Below are 20,160 nucleotides of genomic sequence, written 5' to 3'. Positions count from 1 at the left end.
TCTATTTTTTTAAATTTTTTAAATGCTGTTCTTTTGAACTTTCTATTGATTAAAGTCAGATGGAGACTGGTACATTTCTTCTGAGAAACACGTCAATAAAAGCTTCAACAATTCTGCCCTGAGAGTGAGAAAAAGAGAGTGAAAGGCATAGAGAAATAATACTTAATGCTTTTAATCATCGAGGATGCAATAAACTGATCAAAAATGAGAGCAAAGACATTTATAAAGTTACAAAAGATTTATATTTTTTAAAAATTTTTAAATGCTGTTCTTTTGAACTTTCTATTGATTAAAGAGTCCTGAAAAAATGTATCAAGGTTTCCACAAAAATATTGGGCAGCACAACTGTTTTTAACATTAATAATAATTAAGAATTGTTTCTTAAGCAGCAAATCAGCATATTAGAATGATTTCTGAAGATCATGTGACACTGAAGACTGGAGTAATGATGCTGAAAATTCAGCTTTGATCACAGGAATAAATTAAATTTTAAAATATATTCAAACAGAAAACGGCTGTTATATATTGTAACAATAATTCACAATATTACTGTTTTTACTGTATTTTTGATCAAATAAATGCAACTTTGGCGAGCATAAAAGACTTCTTTTGAACGGTGGTGTTGGTCCTTATTTAAATAAAAAAAAAACAACAGTTATTTTTCCCAGTGCAATCAGCAAGAAAAAAAAAAGTTCTTCAACTTTTAGAGCAGTGGTTGATGGACAGGTGAGTAGGCGGTCCTACATGGTTGTCATGGACACATCAGGATGGATTAGATTTATAATACAAATGTAATGTGGTCACATGCAAACTACAACCAGCTGTAAAGTAGGTCAGAATGTATAATAAGTACACAAGAGGGACAGGGCAGTATGAAGCGGGCGGATCTCTTACCTGTTGGAGTCATGGGTGTGATTGAGAGGCGGAGTCTGAGCAAATCCAACACCAGCTTCCCAGATTAACTCACAGCTGTCTATAGACTGGATATCAGAAGGGCCATCCTGAACATACACATAATTTATGTCAATAAAATAAGCTATTTATTTATTTTTCCAAATTTAGATGGACAAAAATTGCATTCCTGCTTAGGGTTTCTCAAACTGGTGTTCACAAACCCCTGGAAGATTGTGAGGAAATGATAAAAACTTAAGAATTAATGAAATTATATGTAAAACAAAAAAATCACAAACAACAACAATTTACTGAAACAGTAAAAATTACAAACATTTAGTAATTTTTTTTATGTTTTATTAAAGTTATTTAAGTTATTTATGCAAATATGTTGTCAGATTACTGAAATATTAACTTAAAATCTCAGGGGTACTTCAAGTATTTAACATCTAAAAAAGATTCAGCTGACAAAACATACTGATAAAATCTTTACCCTAAATGCAGCGCAAGTTGCTTTGGATAAAACAAATCTGCCGAATGCATAAAATGTAAATGTCCAAACACATTTTCTACAAATTTCTTCGTGTTGTCTGTGCAAACATTTGAGACTTCGATGCCTCTATTTGAATGAGCAACCATTTTGTTGAACGGTGGTTTTGCCAATTTTATGTTTCATGTAATGTTCTAGATGACATTTCAAGACATGAACTACTGCTGGTCACTTCTGCGTCATTCTCCTGGACTTAAGCAGGTGTTTCTTGGCCAGACTAAGTAATATGAATCTGATTTTATTAGTCAAAAGCTCTGCCAGATTAGGAAGGATTGAGGGTTACCGCACTGGTCCTGCTGTGGCTCTCGACAGTGAAGTCGGGACAGAAAAGCAGATCAGATATAGCTGTGAGGAGAGACTCTGCCAATGGCCGCGTGCTCTCGTCATCGCTTTCATCCTACATCAACACAGACACACACCAAATCAGTCTGTCATTCGACAAAGAAAGCATGTTTTTAATCACAAAAGCAGAAAATTCATGCATTCCTTTTTTTTTTTAAACAGTGCAAACTTCAAGACTTCAAACTCGTCTGACAAGCGTTTGAGGAGCTATTGGCTTTCTGAAGAGTTTCAGGCACACAATCACTTCATCAATACACTCATTCTGCTCCCTTCATCTCTCTCTGCCAATGGCCGCGTGCTCTCGTCATCGCTTTCATCCTACATCAACACAGACACACACCAAATCAGTCTGTCATTCGAAAAAAAAAGCATTGTTTTAATCACAAAAGCAGAAAATTCATGCATTCCTTTTTTTTTTTTAAACAATGCAAACTTCAAGACTTCAAACTCGTCTGACAAGCGTTTGAGGAGCTATTGGCTTTCTGAAGAGTTTCATGCACACAATCACATCATCAATACACTCATTCTGCTCCCTTCAGCTCTCTAATCAGGATATTTAATACGCCGTCGATCTTTGAGACAGACACAATCAGAGCAGTGTTTAGGCTGGTAACAGGAGACCGTAAAAATGCACCGCAGAACAAATTCTCTCTCACACACACACAGCTCATGTTTTAAATAAAAGTCCAAGCTAGGCAAAGCTTTGCTGTGTATCTTCTTAAAACCTGCTTGCACAGCTCATGTTCGGCGGTGACGTTCTGGGAGTGTGTGCAAACTGCATGCTTTACTTGCATATTCAACCATTTGGAGAGGTAAGAACTTTATTAACCACTCTGAAAGCAATTTTGAAATTTCCCTCACCACAGTCTTGCCCGCTTTTGGCACAGTGGACCAGAAGAATCCACGCCAGTCTGGATCCTCGAAGATATAAGGCAGAATCCGAGTCAACAGACGAATGCAGCTCAGTACAGTCTGTCTGTCTCTCTCACACACACAGCCCGAGTCGGCGTTCAACACGAGCCTTTCCACTGCCTGCAACACACACACACACACACTTTAAAGGTGCACAATGTTTTAAAGCTGAAGAAATGATTAGTACTTCAGAAAAGTCAATTGATCTAAATACATTTTTGAACCCGTTACTGTTCAAAAATAGTCTACAATTATGCAATCCTTTCTGAAATGAGTGACAAAAAATATTGACCTTTTTCATGATATTCAAATTTTTTGAGATGTACCTGTATATTTCTTTCAACTTTTCATGCTGCAGTGGTTCATCAATATGTGTGCATATTCATGCTTATCAAGACAATTCAGTCCCAAATGTAAATGTAACATATGTGAAAGAGCCTAAATATATATCGCGTAAAAAATATTTTAGAGACAAATCTAATTCACAGATCAAATAAAAATCATGAGAATCATGCATAAAGCCTCAGTTGATACCTGTGTGAAAAAGGACCCAAACTATTTTTTTTTTAAATCTAAAAATTGTGTGTATTTCTGACACATTTCCAAAATCTGGTTCCTGTACTAATAACAATGCATTTTTCCTGATATTTTTTTATGCATCACTTCCAAGTCAAAACAGACCTAAATGCATGCATGTTTACACAAGAGTCATATTATTAGGCTACAAAGCATTTATTTTATAGCATATCATAGGTCCCCTCCCATGCTGAGATCAAATGACCATATTTTTTCTCATCATTAACCTCCATTATGTGACACAGGCTGTACCTTGTAACAGAGGGTTGCCAGATTGGACGGAGACTCCTCTCTCACAGCGCGGATCTCAGCAGCAGGAACCAGAGCAAAAATATCCTGTGCTGTCAAGTTGACTTCAGTCCAGAACTGGTCCCAGAACACATCCTCAGAGGCCTCTACGGGCTACAAAATCACACAAGGGTCCATTTTTAAAAGTCAAGATTAAAAAAGCATAACCTTTCAGAATAAATGCATTGAGATAAGATAGTGGCATCTTCGGTCTATAGACATCTTCTCCTGTATCTTCTTTCAATTACTTTCATTATTTGTCAATTTTTTTTTTTTTTTTAATTTTCTAACAAAATACAAAATATATAATTTTTCCTTTATTTATTTTTTAACATTCTTTGATACAGGAAAGGGTGTTGACAGAATTAATTAATGCGATTAATTAATGTAAATTCCTCATAAACACAATGTTTTTACTGAGAACAATTAAAGCAGGTCCGCTTCAACTTAAATGCATGAGCATCAGCCGTAAAACTCAATAAGAAACGAGAAAAGCAGACTGAATGGAATTAAAACAAACAGCATGACTGCACACAGCTGTCATGTTTTAAGTTTTTGATTCTCTCTAGTGCATAGGCTATATCTGAATGCTTTGACATTAAATGATGAGTAAAAGCTTAATTTAACATTAAAAGAAAGTTGACATCTTCAGATGCTTTCATATCATTTGCAGTGGTAAGTGGTGATTTTATTTATGTCTGTGTTACTGCATTGTTGCATTTAAAGACCCCGTCTATGTTTGGAAAACAATACTATTCTTTTTCTGCAACATTAATATTTGAAAAATTATGTTTTATTTTTTTATGCATACAAATACCTGGATGACCTACTGACCTAAATGTTATTATTAATTTTACATAAATTTATGTCACATGTTATTTGTGCTCACACTTTATTTTTATTGATTGCAACATTTATTGGTGCAATTAACTTATTGTTAATGCATTTAATGTAGTTTTTACTCTTTAAACTTTAACTCCTGTTGTTACAACCAAGGACAACCTTTTTTGACTGGCATAAAGAAGAGGTAATTAAAACATTGCAAACATGTAAATTACATTACATGATTAACATTTTATTTATTAGCACTACTTTTCTTCCACAGACAAAGTTTGTCCTGCTAGTTGTGTGTCTGATCTCCTCATGTTTGTCTTTAAAATGGAAAAATGGAGAGGTATGTGTATTACTTAATATTGTGTTGAATTGTCTTTGTTTCTTTGACTACCAGTTGATTCACCAATGACAACTGGTCTTCATAGAAACGGTTGCTCACAAGCCTCCATCCACATACTCTGCATATTTAATATATCTGTTTTGTTCTAATGCATTGCAATATTTTTGTGCCATTGGAACAAGATATAATACATTTTTATATGCAAGACAGATTTGCTGTAAACATAACATTAAGTATAATTTATCAGTTATCAATTATGTTATTGAATTTTTTATATGTACATTTGTTGCTAAGAATCTCACAGGAATGTGATCCGTTTTTAGGTCAACATATACATATTGTTTTCATTATAATATCAGAGCAACCAGTACACAACAGAACTGCACAATGTAGTAAACTGATTAAATGGCAAGCAAACCATAGTTACACTCTTACATAATTTTAAAAGAAATTACAAACTGGTTTAAGTTATTGTTTAGAGATTACTCTTGGTTCCAGTAATGATCCACCCACATGTATTAATAAAGGCACCGATGAGATTGTGAGAGCTGCAGATCATCATCACTGTATTCAGCTGCTGAAGAGAGAATCTCCCTGAGTTTGCTCTGCAGCAGCATTTGATCTCAGGTAAAGTTATTTCTCTTCATTTCATCACATTGTGTTCTGGTTGTATGATTTATGGAATAGATGCAGTGAAGTTTTTCATAAATTGAAAAACTGACTTGGACTGAAATCATTTTATTATGTAAGTATAGAGTGAACAGTGATACAAGAGACCTCAAGGTGGCAGTATGGGATGTTGAATGCAAGAATGGTAGTTTACAGAAGTTTCAAGTTTAGTACAGATTATACAAAACGTTTTTAATTGCAGAAAACCACAACTGATCATTCAGAGTCTAGTTGTTTTGTTTTATAGGTCATGCTTAATTTAACATTAAAAGAAAGTTGAAATGTCCAAACGAGTGTATAAAGTTTAATATTATTAGATATTATAAGAACAATGTTTTCCATCTGTTACACTTTAACAGCGCTTTGGAACATTTTTAACCCTACACAAATGCTTACAAAAGTCACATAAAATAAACCTGACCTGTGTTTTGGTAGTAAGTTGTATCACCGCTTTTCTGAAGTGCAGTTTGGAGTCTGAATTACCCATCTCACTCCGATCTGTCCACCGCGCACCTGTGCGTGGCGCAGGTGAAAACGACGCCGAATTACCAATCCTACCACGGCAAAGGTTCAGCTCATGAATATTAATTACGCTGTACGGACGTTGACGTGAAATTCGCCAGCTCCCTTGGCACACGTTTCAACCGTCAGCCAATCAGATTGGCCGATTGAGCGAACATCACCTTATGAATATACATGAGACTAGGCTTAGTAGTAGCCAATAGCCATAGTAGAAATCGTTTGTTCGTGACCAGGATGCAAGCAAAGTCTTTTTTTTTCCGGGTGTGTAAAGTAAATGTTTGCTCAACGATTACTCTTTAAATGTTGAGTGCCTTAAGCATTCCGTGAATTAACGTTAAACTGCTTCTTTAAAGGCGCGGCCAGCATTGAATACAATGGACGGTGTCCTCAGAATAAGCGTTTCCTTTATTAGACTGCTCATTAGATACTTTGTGATTTAAGTATAAACATACAGTAAACACACAATAATATTTTCTCTTTCCCCAGTGGAAGTATATGTTTCTCTTGAAGGTGTTTAACATTCTTAGTGAAAAACCACCTGGTGTAACTGTGGATATTGTTTCCTGCACCATTATTTGAATGGTGCTTTTAAATACATAGAGTAAAATCTATAAATTTGTTGTATTTTAGATACTGACAGCATAGTTATTGGATAGAACTGAAATGTGTATACTTTACTAGGAATGTAGAAATACTTTTGGATGTTGCAAGGCAGAGTTTGTGTTTTCTTTATGTTTCATATGAAGCCTAACATTGCGTGGTTGCAAATTACAGATTTACCTCATTCATTGCAATTTTGGGTTTTTAAGCTGAGATTCAGAAATGGTAATATGACTGTTTTTGTTTTGACATTTCAAAAATGGCAAAAGAAGCAACGTCAGATGACAATATTTGGCCAGTTATTACAAGCAAAATATGTTTAAATGCATTTTCAAATCCATCATTTTCAAATCCAAAATTCATTCAGAAAAACATTTACATGCTTTACTTGGAACAGTCTTGTTTACATGTAATTTTGCATAACTGAAATAAACTCATGCATGCATGCTCATTTCATGCTATTCTTTTTAGTAACTGCTGGTGATGTTCATTCTTACTGTTAATTATTCTCCAAAACAGTTTGTATCTAATATCACCCAGCATTTCCTGTGTTTGGACATGTGCAAAACACATTATAAACCAAGAAAGAAAAGCTCATCTGATTACTGTAACATGTTACACCCCACACTGAGCAAGAGGAAAGATGATCCAACAAAAGCAGTCAGCGTATTAAATCCAAGAGGCATCTTCAGATGCTTTCATATCATTTGCAGTGGTAAGTGGTGATTTTATTTATGTCTGTGTTACTGCATTGTTGCATTTAAAGACCCCGTCTATGTTTGGAAAACAATACTATTCTTTTTCTGCAACATTAATATTTGAAAAATTATGTTTTATTTTTTTATGCATACAAATACCTGGATGACCTACTGACCTAAATGTTATTATTAATTTTACATAAATTTATGTCACATGTTATTTGTGCTCACACTTTATTTTTATTGATTGCAACATTTATTGGTGCAATTAACTTATTGTTAATGCATTTAATGTAGTTTTTACTCTTTAAACTTTAACTCCTGTTGTTACAACCAAGGACAACCTTTTTTGACTGGCATAAAGAAGAGGTAATTAAAACATTGCAAACATGTAAATTACATTACATGATACATTTTTTTTAATTAGCACTACTTTTCTTCCACAGACAAAGTTTGTCCTGCTAGTTGTGTGTGTCTGATCTCCTCATGTTTGGTTTTAAAATGGAAAAATGGAGAGGTGTGTGTATTACTTAATATTGTGTTGAATTGTCTTTGTTTCTTTGTCTACCAGTTGATTCAACAATGACAACTCTGCTCTTCATAGAAACGGTTGCGCACAAGCCTCCATCCACATACTGTATGCATATTTAATATATCTGTTTTGTTCTAATGCATTGCAATATTTTTGTGCCATTGGAACAAGATATAATACATTTTTATATGCAAGACAGGATTCACTGTAAACATAACATTGAGTATCATTTATCAGTTACCAAGTATGTTATTGAATTTTTTTATGTGTACATTTGTTGCTGGGAATCTCACAGGAATGTGATCTGATTTTAGGCAAACATATACATTAACTATTGTTTTCATTATAATATCAGAGCAACCAGTACACAACAGAACTGCACAATGTAGTAAACCGATTAAATGGCAAGCAAACCATAGCTACAGTCTTACATAACTTTAAAAGAAATTACAAACTGGTTTAAGTTATTGTTTAGAGATTACTCTTGGTTCCAGTAATGATCCACCCACATGTATTAATAAAGGCACCGATGAGATTGTGAGAGCTGCAGATCATCATCACTGTATTCAGCTGCTGAAGAGAGAATCTCCCTGAGTTTGCTCTGCAGCAGCATTTGATCTCAGGTAAAGTTATTTCTCTTCATTTCATCACATTGTGTTCTGGTTGTATGATTTATGGAATAGATGCAGTGAAGTTTTTCATAAATTGAAAAACTGACTTGGACTGAAATCATTTTATTATGTAAGAAGTTTAGAGTGAAAAGTGATAGAAGAGACCTCAAGGTAGCAGTGAATGCAAGAACAGTAGTTCACAGTAGTTTCAAGTTTAGTACAGATTATACAAAAAGTTTTTAATTGCAGAAAACCACAATTGATCATTCAGAGTCTAGTTGTTTTGTTTTTACAGGTCATTTTGTCATAATGAGGTTTCTAATCTCACTTTGTGTTTCACTGCTTCTGTTGGTTAATGGTGAGTACATTTATGAAAGTTGTCAGATTTCTGTCTCTTTTAAATGTCAGCTGACTAGATGCTATATTAACTCATGCTTCAATTTTGCATCAACAGGTGAAATAGTCAATGGACAAACATCAGGTACAACAATCATTCTTCAACTTATAGTTGACTTTATGATGAATCATAATCCCTTTTTCCCCCAGAAATAGAACGGCTCTCAGATAATGGGACACGTTTGATCCAGTCATCCAGTAACCTTAAGGAATGCAGGGAGATGTGTAGATGTAGTCAGTCTGTCAGATCCATCCTCAGTTTATCATCCATCCTTTCTTCCATATAGTTATTTACTTAAGCAGCATCTGATGTAGTTGATGCTGAACAAGAGAATGACAATATGTTTGGTTGTGATTGTCTTTTGTCTCTTTTCAACCTACAACTTCATTCAGAACCTACAACTTCTAGCTCTGATCCCTGCTATGATTATAACACTCTTGATGAATACTGGAGAGACATACGACAAAACGCGTATCAGTACTCTGGACATGATGACACCCTTGTTGAATGGAGTGGCTGGTATCGGCTGTCTTTGAACGGAGAAAGTGCTCAGATGTCTGAGTGGTGTGTGAGTAATATGAGATGTGGTGGTTACACTGGACTGTATCTCAACGGCTCTCATCCAACACTTGAGGATGGAGTGGTGACCCGTGAGGTTTTGGGAAATTATATATGGTCTCACCAGTGTGACAACTACACATCCACATCCATCCAAGTCAAAACCTGTCCAGGAGATTATTACGTCTATGAATTTGTCAAACCCAACATATCAGCCCCCATGCCTACATACTGTTCAGGTGCATTTATAGGCTCTTTTTATGAAATACATTTTTGTAGGTCATATGCTTGCTGTTAATATTATTTTAAAGCTGTTCTAATATTTTAAATGAACAATTACTAAAAAATGTACAAAACAAAATTTTAAATTGAATTGTGTCATTTCTTGTTCCTAACAAAATTGGTGATAATAATGTTACCCAGATCATACTTGTACAATGCCTGTTCAGAAAAAATAGTCAGATCCCTGTTAAACAGACTATTACATATAGTCTTGCTCCAAATATAACTTTACTTAAACCAGAAGTTGTTGTGTTGGACTCCTCAAACAAACTGTGGGAAATAAAATAAAATAAAAGTTTAGACTCTTTTGGAAAACTCACCCTTAGAATGGCTAACTTAAAGTTAAACTGAGATCGGAGAACGTATTTGAAAAAAATACACAATTCATCTGCAATGACATTTATACGTTTTATTTATCTCTTACACAAAAAGTGTTTGCATAACTTAACATTTCTCTTTTGTCCATGACAGTTGCTTTCAGCAGCATCAGCAGTGATCCCTGCTACAACTATGAGTCTCTGGATCGTCCCTGGAGAGCCAACAATGAAAGTGGAAATTACGTTTGTGATGAACGTTTCTCCTGGAATGGCTGGTACCGGCTTTTCTACTATGGAATGAACATCCAGATGTCAGAGACCTGTGTTAGTTCATACAGCTGTAACACATACTATACTCTGTGGCTCAATGGTCCTCACCCTCAGATAGAGGATGGAGTGGTGACCAGAGAGGTCTGTGGTAATTATTATTCAGATGACTGCTGTGATTACAAGACAAACCCCATCAGAGTGAAAGCGTGTCCAGGAAATTACTATGTCTATGAACTTGTGAAACCACAAACCTGGTGTTCAGGATACTGCACAGGTAATGTGCTTTTTCTCTCTTTCTCTTCCTCTTTCTCTCTCTCACTCTGTCTTTTAAACAAAGTCTTTCAAAACTTTTAAAATTACATAAATGTAATTCATGTCTCGAATGTTCTCCTTTTCAGATGTCAGCACCATTTCACGGTCGATTTCCACTGTAAGTCCAGATATAATTACTGGATCCAGCATTACCTTGAGTAAGATCTATCTATCTATCTATCTATCTATCTGTCTGTCTGTCTGTCTGTCTATCTTTTTTTGGCAATGAAAGTGAAATCTCATGTTTGTTTGTTAATGTGTTTGATTAGTTTAGATTTGCACTCATGAAGTTGCTCATTGAAATATAACTGGTCTGTTTTGGTCTCTCACTAACACAGATTATGACCCCTGCAATAACTACAACATACTTGACAACTACTGGAGAAGCACACTCAATTACTGGTCCATGTATGGATACATCTCTGATCATGATGACACTCGTGTAGAATGGGATGGCTGGTATCGGCTCTTCATTAATGGATCAAGTGCTCAGATGCCTGAGTGGTGTATGACTTACATGTCATGTGGAGGTTTTAGTTCTCTGTATCTTGGCGGCTCTCATCCTCAGCTAGAAGATGGAGTTGTTAATCGTGAAATTTTTGGTTCTCGTGATTATCAGTGCAGTCGCTACAGATCTGAACCAATCCAAGTTAAAGCTTGTTCTGGAAATTATTACGTCTACAAATTTACCAGACCAACTCTTTCAATCCCAGCTCCTGTATATTGTGCAGGTACATTCATTAATTATTTGTATTTTACATGCTTTTATATTGAGGTTTTCATAATATTATCTTGGAATAATTTATTTGGCACTATATAACAGTCTTTTTCTCTTTTTTTATTTTTTATAATAGTACCTTTCTCCACTCTAAGCATCGATCCCTGCTATAACTACACCAGTCTGGATGAGCCTTGGAGAGCCACAGACAATCCTTATTATAGTAACTATTACTACTATGGCATGTGTGACTATAATGTGGAGTGGAATGGCTGGTACAGGCTGTTCTACAATGGTCAAAATACTCAGATGCCAGAATCATGTGTTAATTATGGCATGTGTGGCACTTATAATCCGTTGTCACTCAACGACACTCACCCACAGCTGGAAGATGGAGTTGTCACCCGTCAGATCTGTCTCCCATGGGGTGGCTGCTGTGATTACACATCCCACCCTATAAGAGTCAAAGCCTGTCCTGGAAACTACTATGTTTACGAGTTTGTCAAACCAATGTTTTGTGGAGCTTACTGTGCAGGTAGATGGATCTAACCACATACACTTTGTTCACTATTGTGGGATTATTTTTTGGAAATGAGTGACATTAACAGAAATCTTTCTCATATCAGATGTCAGAGGCCTTAATGAGACATCAACCACTGGTAAAGTACTGTACTGTTTCACTAATATGCTAAGAGAGCCTTGGTGTATACTACTGTAGAAATGTTCGAGAAAAGTTACTTTTTTTTTCTCATGCTCACCAAAGCAGCATTTATTTGAGGAAAATAGTCCAAAAAATAATGTGTGAAATATTACAATAATAAAAAAAAATTATAAAAAAAATTAAAAAACAGATAATTCTTTTTGAATATATAGTAAAATGGAATTGATTGCTGTGATCAAAGCTGAATTTTCAGCATCATTACACCATTCAGTGTCACATGATCCTTCAGAAATAATTCTAATATGCTGATTTGCTGCTCAAGAAACATTTCTGATTATTATTATTATTATTATTATTATAAATGTTTTTAGGATTCTTCGAATTTTGAAATTGAAATTTTAATAAACATTATATATGTCTATACTTCCACTTTTGATCAATTTAATGCGTCCTTACTGAATAAAACTATGCATTTCTTGCAAAAAATTACTGATCCCAAATTTTAGAATGGTAGTGTATACATTTTTGACATTTACTTTCATATTTTGATAAATGAGTTTTCCACACTTTTATACACTTGAGTTAACATTGTTCTTTACTCTTGACATTTTTAATGAATAAACCAACTACAATAGCAGTCAATGGCCATATTTGTAACAGTGTCATTTTAGTTTATGCCCGTTAATTATTTTATTCATTTTGTGGTTTTTCTCCTTCAGAGCCCTGTGCTGAACTCAGCTGCACAGAGGATGAATGGTGTGGAGAGGAAAACGGCGTCTATGGCTGTTTGTGTAACGAGAACCAGACCAGACCAGATTCTTTTGGTGAAGCTCAATCAACTACAAAAACTTTTAAATATAGTTTTATAAGTAATTACTTACCTTTTTTTTTTGTTTATTCCGACAATGTTTTTATTCTCTCAGATTTCTCAGAAACCTGTGAAAGCAGCTCTGGCTCCATGTCTGTGTCTCGCTGTCAGCTCTTTGAGACTGGTTTTCCAGCTGACGTCTTACACCTCAATGATCCCAGCTGCAAAGGAACGGTCCGGAATGGCAGAGTGGAATTCCATTTTGATAACAATGAACACATCTGTGGTACAAATCTTCTGGTAGGATATATTATGTATAGGCCACTCAAATGTACTATTATCTCTCTGAATGTTTGATTAAAAAAAAAACTTTGAAAGAACACCCTTTTTATCATACCTGTGAATTAATGTTGATTTACTAATGCTGCTCTTGCTCTAAAGTTTTACATGTAAAGAAATACAGAAGGTAGTAGTTTTCTTGACAACTTAAAATTATTATTATTTTTTTTTTTGTCAATCAATCATGATCAGTGATTTAGGCAAAGCTCTAATCAACAAACACTTTAGATAGTGGTTGATGAGTAAAATAAACAGGTTGACATGTTTAAGTACTATTTCTGTGGTCCACAGGCCAACGGCACCCACTTAGTAAAATGGAATTGATTGCTGTGATCAAAGCTGAATTTTCAGCATCATTACACCATTCAGTGTCACATGATCCTTCAGAAATAATTCTAATATGCTGATTTGCTGCTCAAGAAACATTTCTGATTATTATTATTATTATTATTATTATAAATGTTTTTAGGATTCTTCGAATTTTGAAATTGAAATTTTAATAAACATTATATATGTCTATACTTCCACTTTTGATCAATTTAATGCGTCCTTACTGAATAAAACTATGCATTTCTTGCAAAAAATTACTGATCCCAAATTTTAGAATGGTAGTGTATACATTTTTGACATTTACTTTCATATTTTGATAAATGAGTTTTCCACACTTTTATACACTTGAGTTAACATTGTTCTTTACTCTTGACATTTTTAATGAATAAACCAACTACAATAGCAGTCAATGGCCATATTTGTAACAGTGTCATTTTAGTTTATGCCCGTTAATTATTTTATTCATTTTGTGGTTTTTCTCCTTCAGAGCCCTGTGCTGAACTCAGCTGCACAGAGGATGAATGGTGTGGAGAGGAAAACGGCGTCTATGGCTGTTTGTGTAACGAGAACCAGACCAGACCAGATTCTTTTGGTGAAGCTCAATCAACTACAAAAACTTTTAAATATAGTTTTATAAGTAATTACTTACCTTTTTTTTTTGTTTATTCCGACAATGTTTTTATTCTCTCAGATTTCTCAGAAACCTGTGAAAGCAGCTCTGGCTCCATGTCTGTGTCTCGCTGTCAGCTCTTTGAGGCTGGTTTTCCAGCTGACGTCTTACACCTCAATGATCCCAGCTGCAAAGGAACGGTCCGGAATGGCAGAGTGGAATTCCATTTTGATAACAATGAACACATCTGTGGTACAAATCTTCTGGTAGGATATATTATGTATAGGCCACTCAAATGTACTATTATCTCTCTGAATGTTTGATTAAAAAAAAAACTTTGAAAGAACATCCTTTTTATCATACCTGTGAATTAATGTTGATTTACTAATGCTGCTCTTGCTCTAAAGTTTTACATGTAAAGAAATACAGAAGGTAGTAGTTTTCTTGACAACTTAAAATTATTATTATTTTTTTTTTTGTCAATCAATCATGATCAGTGATTTAGGCAAAGCTCTAATCAACAAACACTTTAGATAGTGGTTGATGAGTAAAATAAACAGGTTGACATGTTTAAGTACTATTTCTGTGGTCCACAGGCCAACGGCACCCACTTCATCTATAGTAACTTTATTCTGGGGACACCGAGGTCAGAAGGTCTCATAAGCAGAGAGAAAATCCTTAAGCTTCCTTTCAGCTGTGTTTATTCTCAAACACAAACACTTTCCATGAATGTGGAAATCAACCCACTGGAGAGGTGGGAATCTTTTAAACAACAATAACTAAGCAGTATAAAAATTAACAGTATGAAAATTACGCATCTTGAACATTTCAACAGCATTGTGCACAGGACTCTTCCCGCTGGTGAAGGCAGATATCAGGTTCGGATGATTCCATATGAGGATGATGAGTTTACCCGGCCCTTCACTGGTAAAGTGGATGCAGAGCTCGACCAGAAGATGAATGTGGAAGTTCGTGTCGAGGGGGTTGACAGCCGTCAGTTTGCCCTGGTGATGGACACATGTTGGGCTACACCTGTGAATGATCCTGATTACAGTCTCCGCTGGGATCTCATCGTTACAGAGTAAAGCTGTTTCTATTACAGTTTCTAAACATAATCACCTTTAGGATTGCTCTAGGTACTTTGTCTTTCACTATTTCAGAACTAAAGCACAAGATTCCATTTTTTTTTTGAACATGCAATGCAAATGTGTGATGATTTACAGATAACTTTTGTATCGAATGTCTTTCAAATGAGAGAATTTGTCATTATTGCTATTCTCAGGTGTCCCAATTCAAATGACGACACAGTGGAGCTGCTGCAGAACGGCATCTCGACATCCAGCCGTTTCTCCTTCAGGATGTTTATCTTCACTGCTCCACTAAGCTATCTTCACTGCAAACTCCACTAAGCTTTACCTGCACTGCTCTGTTCACCTGTGCCTTCTGTCAAGCAATCGCTGCTCAACGGTGAGTTTACAAACATCTCGTGGTAATTACATTTTTGAATAATTGATCTTAAATGTAGTTGTAATTAAATGTAGATCAATTAAAATATGTATAAATGATGTTAAAATTACACTATGTACTTTTGGCCCCCTTTAGTTTTATTACAGGTACTGTTTCTTTCCCTTTTTGCTTAAAAACTGCTTTCAGTTTGAGGTTCATTTGTTGTGGCTTCAAGCTACGATGACACCTTCCACTGTATATAGTAGCCTGTCCTTCTGTTCTTTATTTATGGATATGACATAAACTTGCATGAACGAATGACAGAAGTACACCGTACAACAAATGTTATTGGGGTATATTTAGTATAGTATCTCAGTTATTCTACTTAAACGTCAAGTTTAATGCGATGTATTACCTGCCGTTTCTTTGTAATTATTTGTGCAAATAAAAGTACATTTCAATGGAAATTTCTTCTGTCATCTAATCAGTTGATAGAAACCAATAACAAATGCAAATAAAATTTATGCTAAAAAGCCTTGTAAAAAATGTGCATGCGCCACTCTGACAATAGAATTGGTGGGCTTGTCCAGCGGAAGTATTTTTCTCCGCAATTTAGGAGATTTAAAGGTGACCTATTATGCCCCTTTTTACAAGATGTAAAATAAGTCTCTGATGTCCCCAGAGTGTGTATGTGAAGTTTTAGCTCAAAATACCCCACAGATAATATTTATAGCTTGTTGAAATTGCCATTTTTAGGGTATGAGCCAAAACACGCCATTTTTGTGTTTGTCCCTTTAAATGCAAATGAGCTGGTGCTCCCGCCTCCCTTTTCAGAAGAGGGCGGAGCTTCAAGAGCTCATACTCTGGCAAAACAGGACAATATTATGCAATCTGATTGTACTGTGCAGTAAATGCGTGTTTATGAATTACACAGACGGGGAGCACGGCGCGATAAAAATAACAACATAGCTGGTCTCATGGTGCCTTTGCGTGCTATCACATTATGAGCTCGACAAATTCAAGCGGTCAACTTCACATTGCTTTCATTTGCAATTTTTAACTACCACATTCCTAATTACAATCATTCTGGTAGCACGTGAAGGCAGAGCACATTCCTAATTACAATCATTCTGGTAGCACGTGAAGGCAGCATCAGTGAAAACAGACAGAGACAATGGTAGCTTTAGCAACATTAGCCTTACAGAGAGCCAAGAAGCTCTTTTGGAAAACAAAATTTGATGCGTGATGCTTACTTTGTCTGGAGCTGACGTTCGCGCACGAAGCGTTGGTATCGATCCCTCTTTCAGAAACAATCTTTGCACAACTCCAGCTGAACTGATCCTCGTTTGTGAGGCAGTCCGGCATAAAATGATTAGCACAAACATATAGGACTTTTCAGTTTTTTTCCGGGACATTTCCTTCGTAAATTAAATTTAACCACCGTGTGCTCAGCGGTCTATGGAGACTCCTGTGTTCGTTGGTGCATCCCGAAACACAACACCCCTTTGGTGCTGACAGTGTATCTCCAGCAGCTACAGCAAGAAAACAGCAATGGCGGACTGCTGCTTCTCTCTCAGGGTGGGGTCTATGCTATTATAGATCAGAGAGCGTCACAAATGGGCGGGACTTTCCCTAGTATAATGTCATTATAGGGAGAAATCTGGAATCGCTCGTTTGGAGAGACTGTTTATGATTTATTGGGATTATAAAAAAACGAGTGTGTGGATTTTTACCATTATAGGCTGGTTGTTTTCACACACTGCAACCACACAACTGTTCAAACACCTTATAAAAGTGATTTTTGCATGATAGGTCACCTTTAACTTAAGGAATATCGATTAAACTACAGTGGCGCAATATTCAACTGTTAAGCCATTTAGGAACGTTTGTAGTGTCTTGTTGCAGGTTGCACTGGATTCTTATTATCGAGTTAATTATAATGTCCATGTGCACGTTTGTTAACGTAGTTGGTTTATTTTTATTATGCATATGAATAACCAAGTTAACATGTAGCTGAGTTAAACTATTAATATAGCTCACCGTTGAGTTTGCATGCTAAGCTTATTTCGTCCCAGATCGCAGTTTTTAGCGAACTGCATCTGTGTTGAAAACGCTTGTAAGTATATTTCTTAAACATATTATTATAGTATAGGCAGACTGCAGACATTTAATGTCAATATGAGTGCTAGAACTGTGTGAACTTTGGTTGAGATAATTATGCTTATTGCTTAACTTTGTTAAATGTGCTGAAATTGCTCATAAGGAACTATTAATTCACCATGTTTCTGCGTTGTTTTGGTGGGAAGAGCTCGAGACCAGTTTTTATTTAAAGACTGAGGACTCATCGTTTTTTAAGATAAATTGAGTTTATACTCGCTGTACAACCTATACAATGCTAAATAACTTTCCCATACTGTATGTGTATTGGCAATGTTACTTTATCTTACGTTTCATCTGTTCTTTTGCAGAACAGATTTTGTTTTATCTTTTAATGAATTAATACATTTAAAATTCAGACATTAAATACATTTCTTATGTAAAAAAAAGTCAATGTAATTGGGTTATGTTCAGATATTTTTATTGAACCCATTGAGTTGTAGTAATGTTATGCAATATTTAAGATAGTAGCATTAAAATGATAGTTTTTTAAGCAGCATTAGGCTACTTAAACTTTTACAAAGTGTATAATTTACTTTATACAGCGTAAGCTTTCTAATTAAAGCCACCAAGAATTGTGTGTAGCCTTTACTTTTACAACTTACAGGCAATTTTAGAGAGAAATTTATCCTTCAATTTTTTTTTTCCAGTGCATATAGTTTTCTGCAAAATACACATTGACAGCTCTACAATATAAATTATTGTAAGCTTGGCAAAGTGAAGGATAAAGCAAATGCATGGTTACAAGATGGATTTATGATGTATTTGCTTATTATAAAAAATTTGGTTGCTTTCAAACAAAACATTTACATAGTGTGGTTTATTGTTAGAACTTGAAACAAATGCTTCAATGTCAGTATGTAAGGTTGATAAAATACTTGTTCTGGTTGCCCTCTGCTGGACACTTTGTTCACTCCTTTCACAAAAGACTATTGTTCTGTGAACTGTGATTATATTTCAGTGACATTTGTTACACATCTCTTTTAGGACTGTAACTCTGAACACCACTGGAGAGAGCACAGGTCTCTGGACTTCCATAACAGTGCTTCCATATCCATGGGTCCTCTGATGTTGTCTGAAGGGAACACAGGTGAATATTACTTATTTTAATCAATTGTAAATGAAGGTTTCTGTTGATTTCTGCTGTGAATATGTTACATTTCATTGCATTATATTCCCTGTTCACAGATAAGTGGGTCCCAGAGCAAGTGAAGGTATCTGAGGCTTCTTGTCTGTGTGGTTCTCTGATGCTGTTGCTTGTTCCTCTGATGAGTTTCCTGACCCTCTTTTAGTATATTTCCACAAGAAACGTGTAGTGTTTTACATGCATATTGTCCTGTACCATGTTAATGAATGTGGCCACACTGGTTGTGGGTTTCTAAATATTTAATATAATTTTGTGTGGCCTTTGTTTGTTTATTTACAAGCACAAAAATAAATGATTCAGCAAATTAATAATTTATGTGAATTGCTATATACTACATTAATCTTATTTTACTTTAGATGTTGTGCTTTAATAACAAATATTTAAACCATATTTTTAATTGATGATATCAAACACATTTGTGTACTTGGATCAAACAGAATGAAAAAGTGATGCAAAGCTGAGGTTAGTTTTAGACAGGGGGAAAAAGACAATTACATTCATTTTCAATTAAAATAGTATTTCCAAGAAAACATGTTTAGATTTAATCTTTAATTAGAGAATTAAAAAAATTGAAGAAACAGCTGGAATATTATCCAGTATATCTAAGCATATGATGTGGAGATAATGCAGTAAGAATTTGGATGAGTAAACAAGCTAGCTTCATAGTCTTCCTTTTGTTATCAATTATTGTTTTTAGTAATGGCAAGAAAGAGACATATTGGCAATTTAATGGAATTGTTTGGCATATTTTCCTTAAAGTTGGTACTGTAATGGAATGAGAAATATCATTCTATTTTCATTTCTAATGGATTTGCAGAATGTTGCTGCACTGTTTGAATACGTCTTTCTTATAAGGTAAGATGTGTGAGGTTCGGTCATTCCTCATATAATATCCTTGTTTTTTCTAGTTTTAGTTTAATTTAAGAAGGTGAAGAGAAACTGACATTGAAAGGCTGGGTAAGTCATTTAGTGTCAGACTATTCTGATAAGATCATGTCCAAGCAGTCCTTTGACAATCTCTGAATATTTCTGCATCTTACTAAAGTACCTGGAAATGCATGTTTAGAAGCACTGACTTTAAGAGAGAGGCTGAACGTACGTCAGTATGTCCTCTTTCCTGAAAATAGCATCAGGCTGCATCAAAAATCACTTGAAATATTTTCTGTGACTTACTGAATGGAATCGGTTTGTGAGATAACGTTTTCAAGTATGTTTGTTTCATGTTACATAATTTAATAAGTAATTGTTTTAAACACGTAGTGATTATTCTACTAGTGGTCCCTAAGCGGCCAAACTACTGATAAAGACTATATTATGGTGTAGTATTATATTCAGTTGCCATAAGTTGTTGAGCAAGGTCATTGTAATATGATACACCAATTAATTTGTTTTACACACACACACAGACACACACGATATATAAACCTGTACACACACACACAC

At 35.1% G+C, this 20,160-nt stretch overlaps 2 protein-coding genes across 2 annotated transcripts in view; one reads left to right on the top strand and one right to left on the bottom strand.

The window, feature by feature from the left end:
- Window positions 1–42: 42 nt before the first annotated feature.
- LOC107718681 (protein HID1-like) lies at window positions 43–5,951 on the bottom strand. Its single transcript, XM_016525872.1, has 6 exons — window positions 5,824–5,951; window positions 3,524–3,673; window positions 2,645–2,815; window positions 1,725–1,838; window positions 895–1,001; window positions 43–118 (listed from the first exon to the last, which is right to left on the bottom strand). The coding sequence occupies exons 1-6, from the start codon at window positions 5,887–5,889 to the stop codon at window positions 43–45; spliced, it is 684 nt and encodes a 227-aa protein (XP_016381358.1). The 5' UTR covers window positions 5,890–5,951.
- Window positions 5,952–8,674: 2,723 nt separating this feature from the next.
- LOC107718680 (uncharacterized) overlaps window positions 8,675–20,160 on the top strand; it is a 59,284-nt gene continuing 47,798 nt past the window's right edge. The window contains 8 exon segments of the mRNA XM_016525870.1: window positions 8,675–8,723; window positions 8,820–8,846; window positions 9,155–9,559; window positions 10,074–10,463; window positions 10,588–10,664; window positions 10,836–11,232; window positions 11,356–11,625; window positions 15,250–15,282. Coding sequence (XP_016381356.1) covers window positions 8,675–8,723; window positions 8,820–8,846; window positions 9,155–9,559; window positions 10,074–10,463; window positions 10,588–10,664; window positions 10,836–11,232; window positions 11,356–11,625; window positions 15,250–15,282 — 1,648 coding nt within the window.

Source organism: Sinocyclocheilus rhinocerous, unplaced genomic scaffold (genome assembly GCF_001515625.1).
Source record: "Sinocyclocheilus rhinocerous isolate Xijiao unplaced genomic scaffold, SAMN03320098_v1.1 scaffold2921, whole genome shotgun sequence".
Classification (NCBI taxonomy): Eukaryota; Metazoa; Chordata; class Actinopteri; order Cypriniformes; family Cyprinidae; genus Sinocyclocheilus; species Sinocyclocheilus rhinocerous.
Note: the sequence above shows the minus strand (reverse complement) of the source record. Positions and strands in the feature narration are given on the sequence as shown.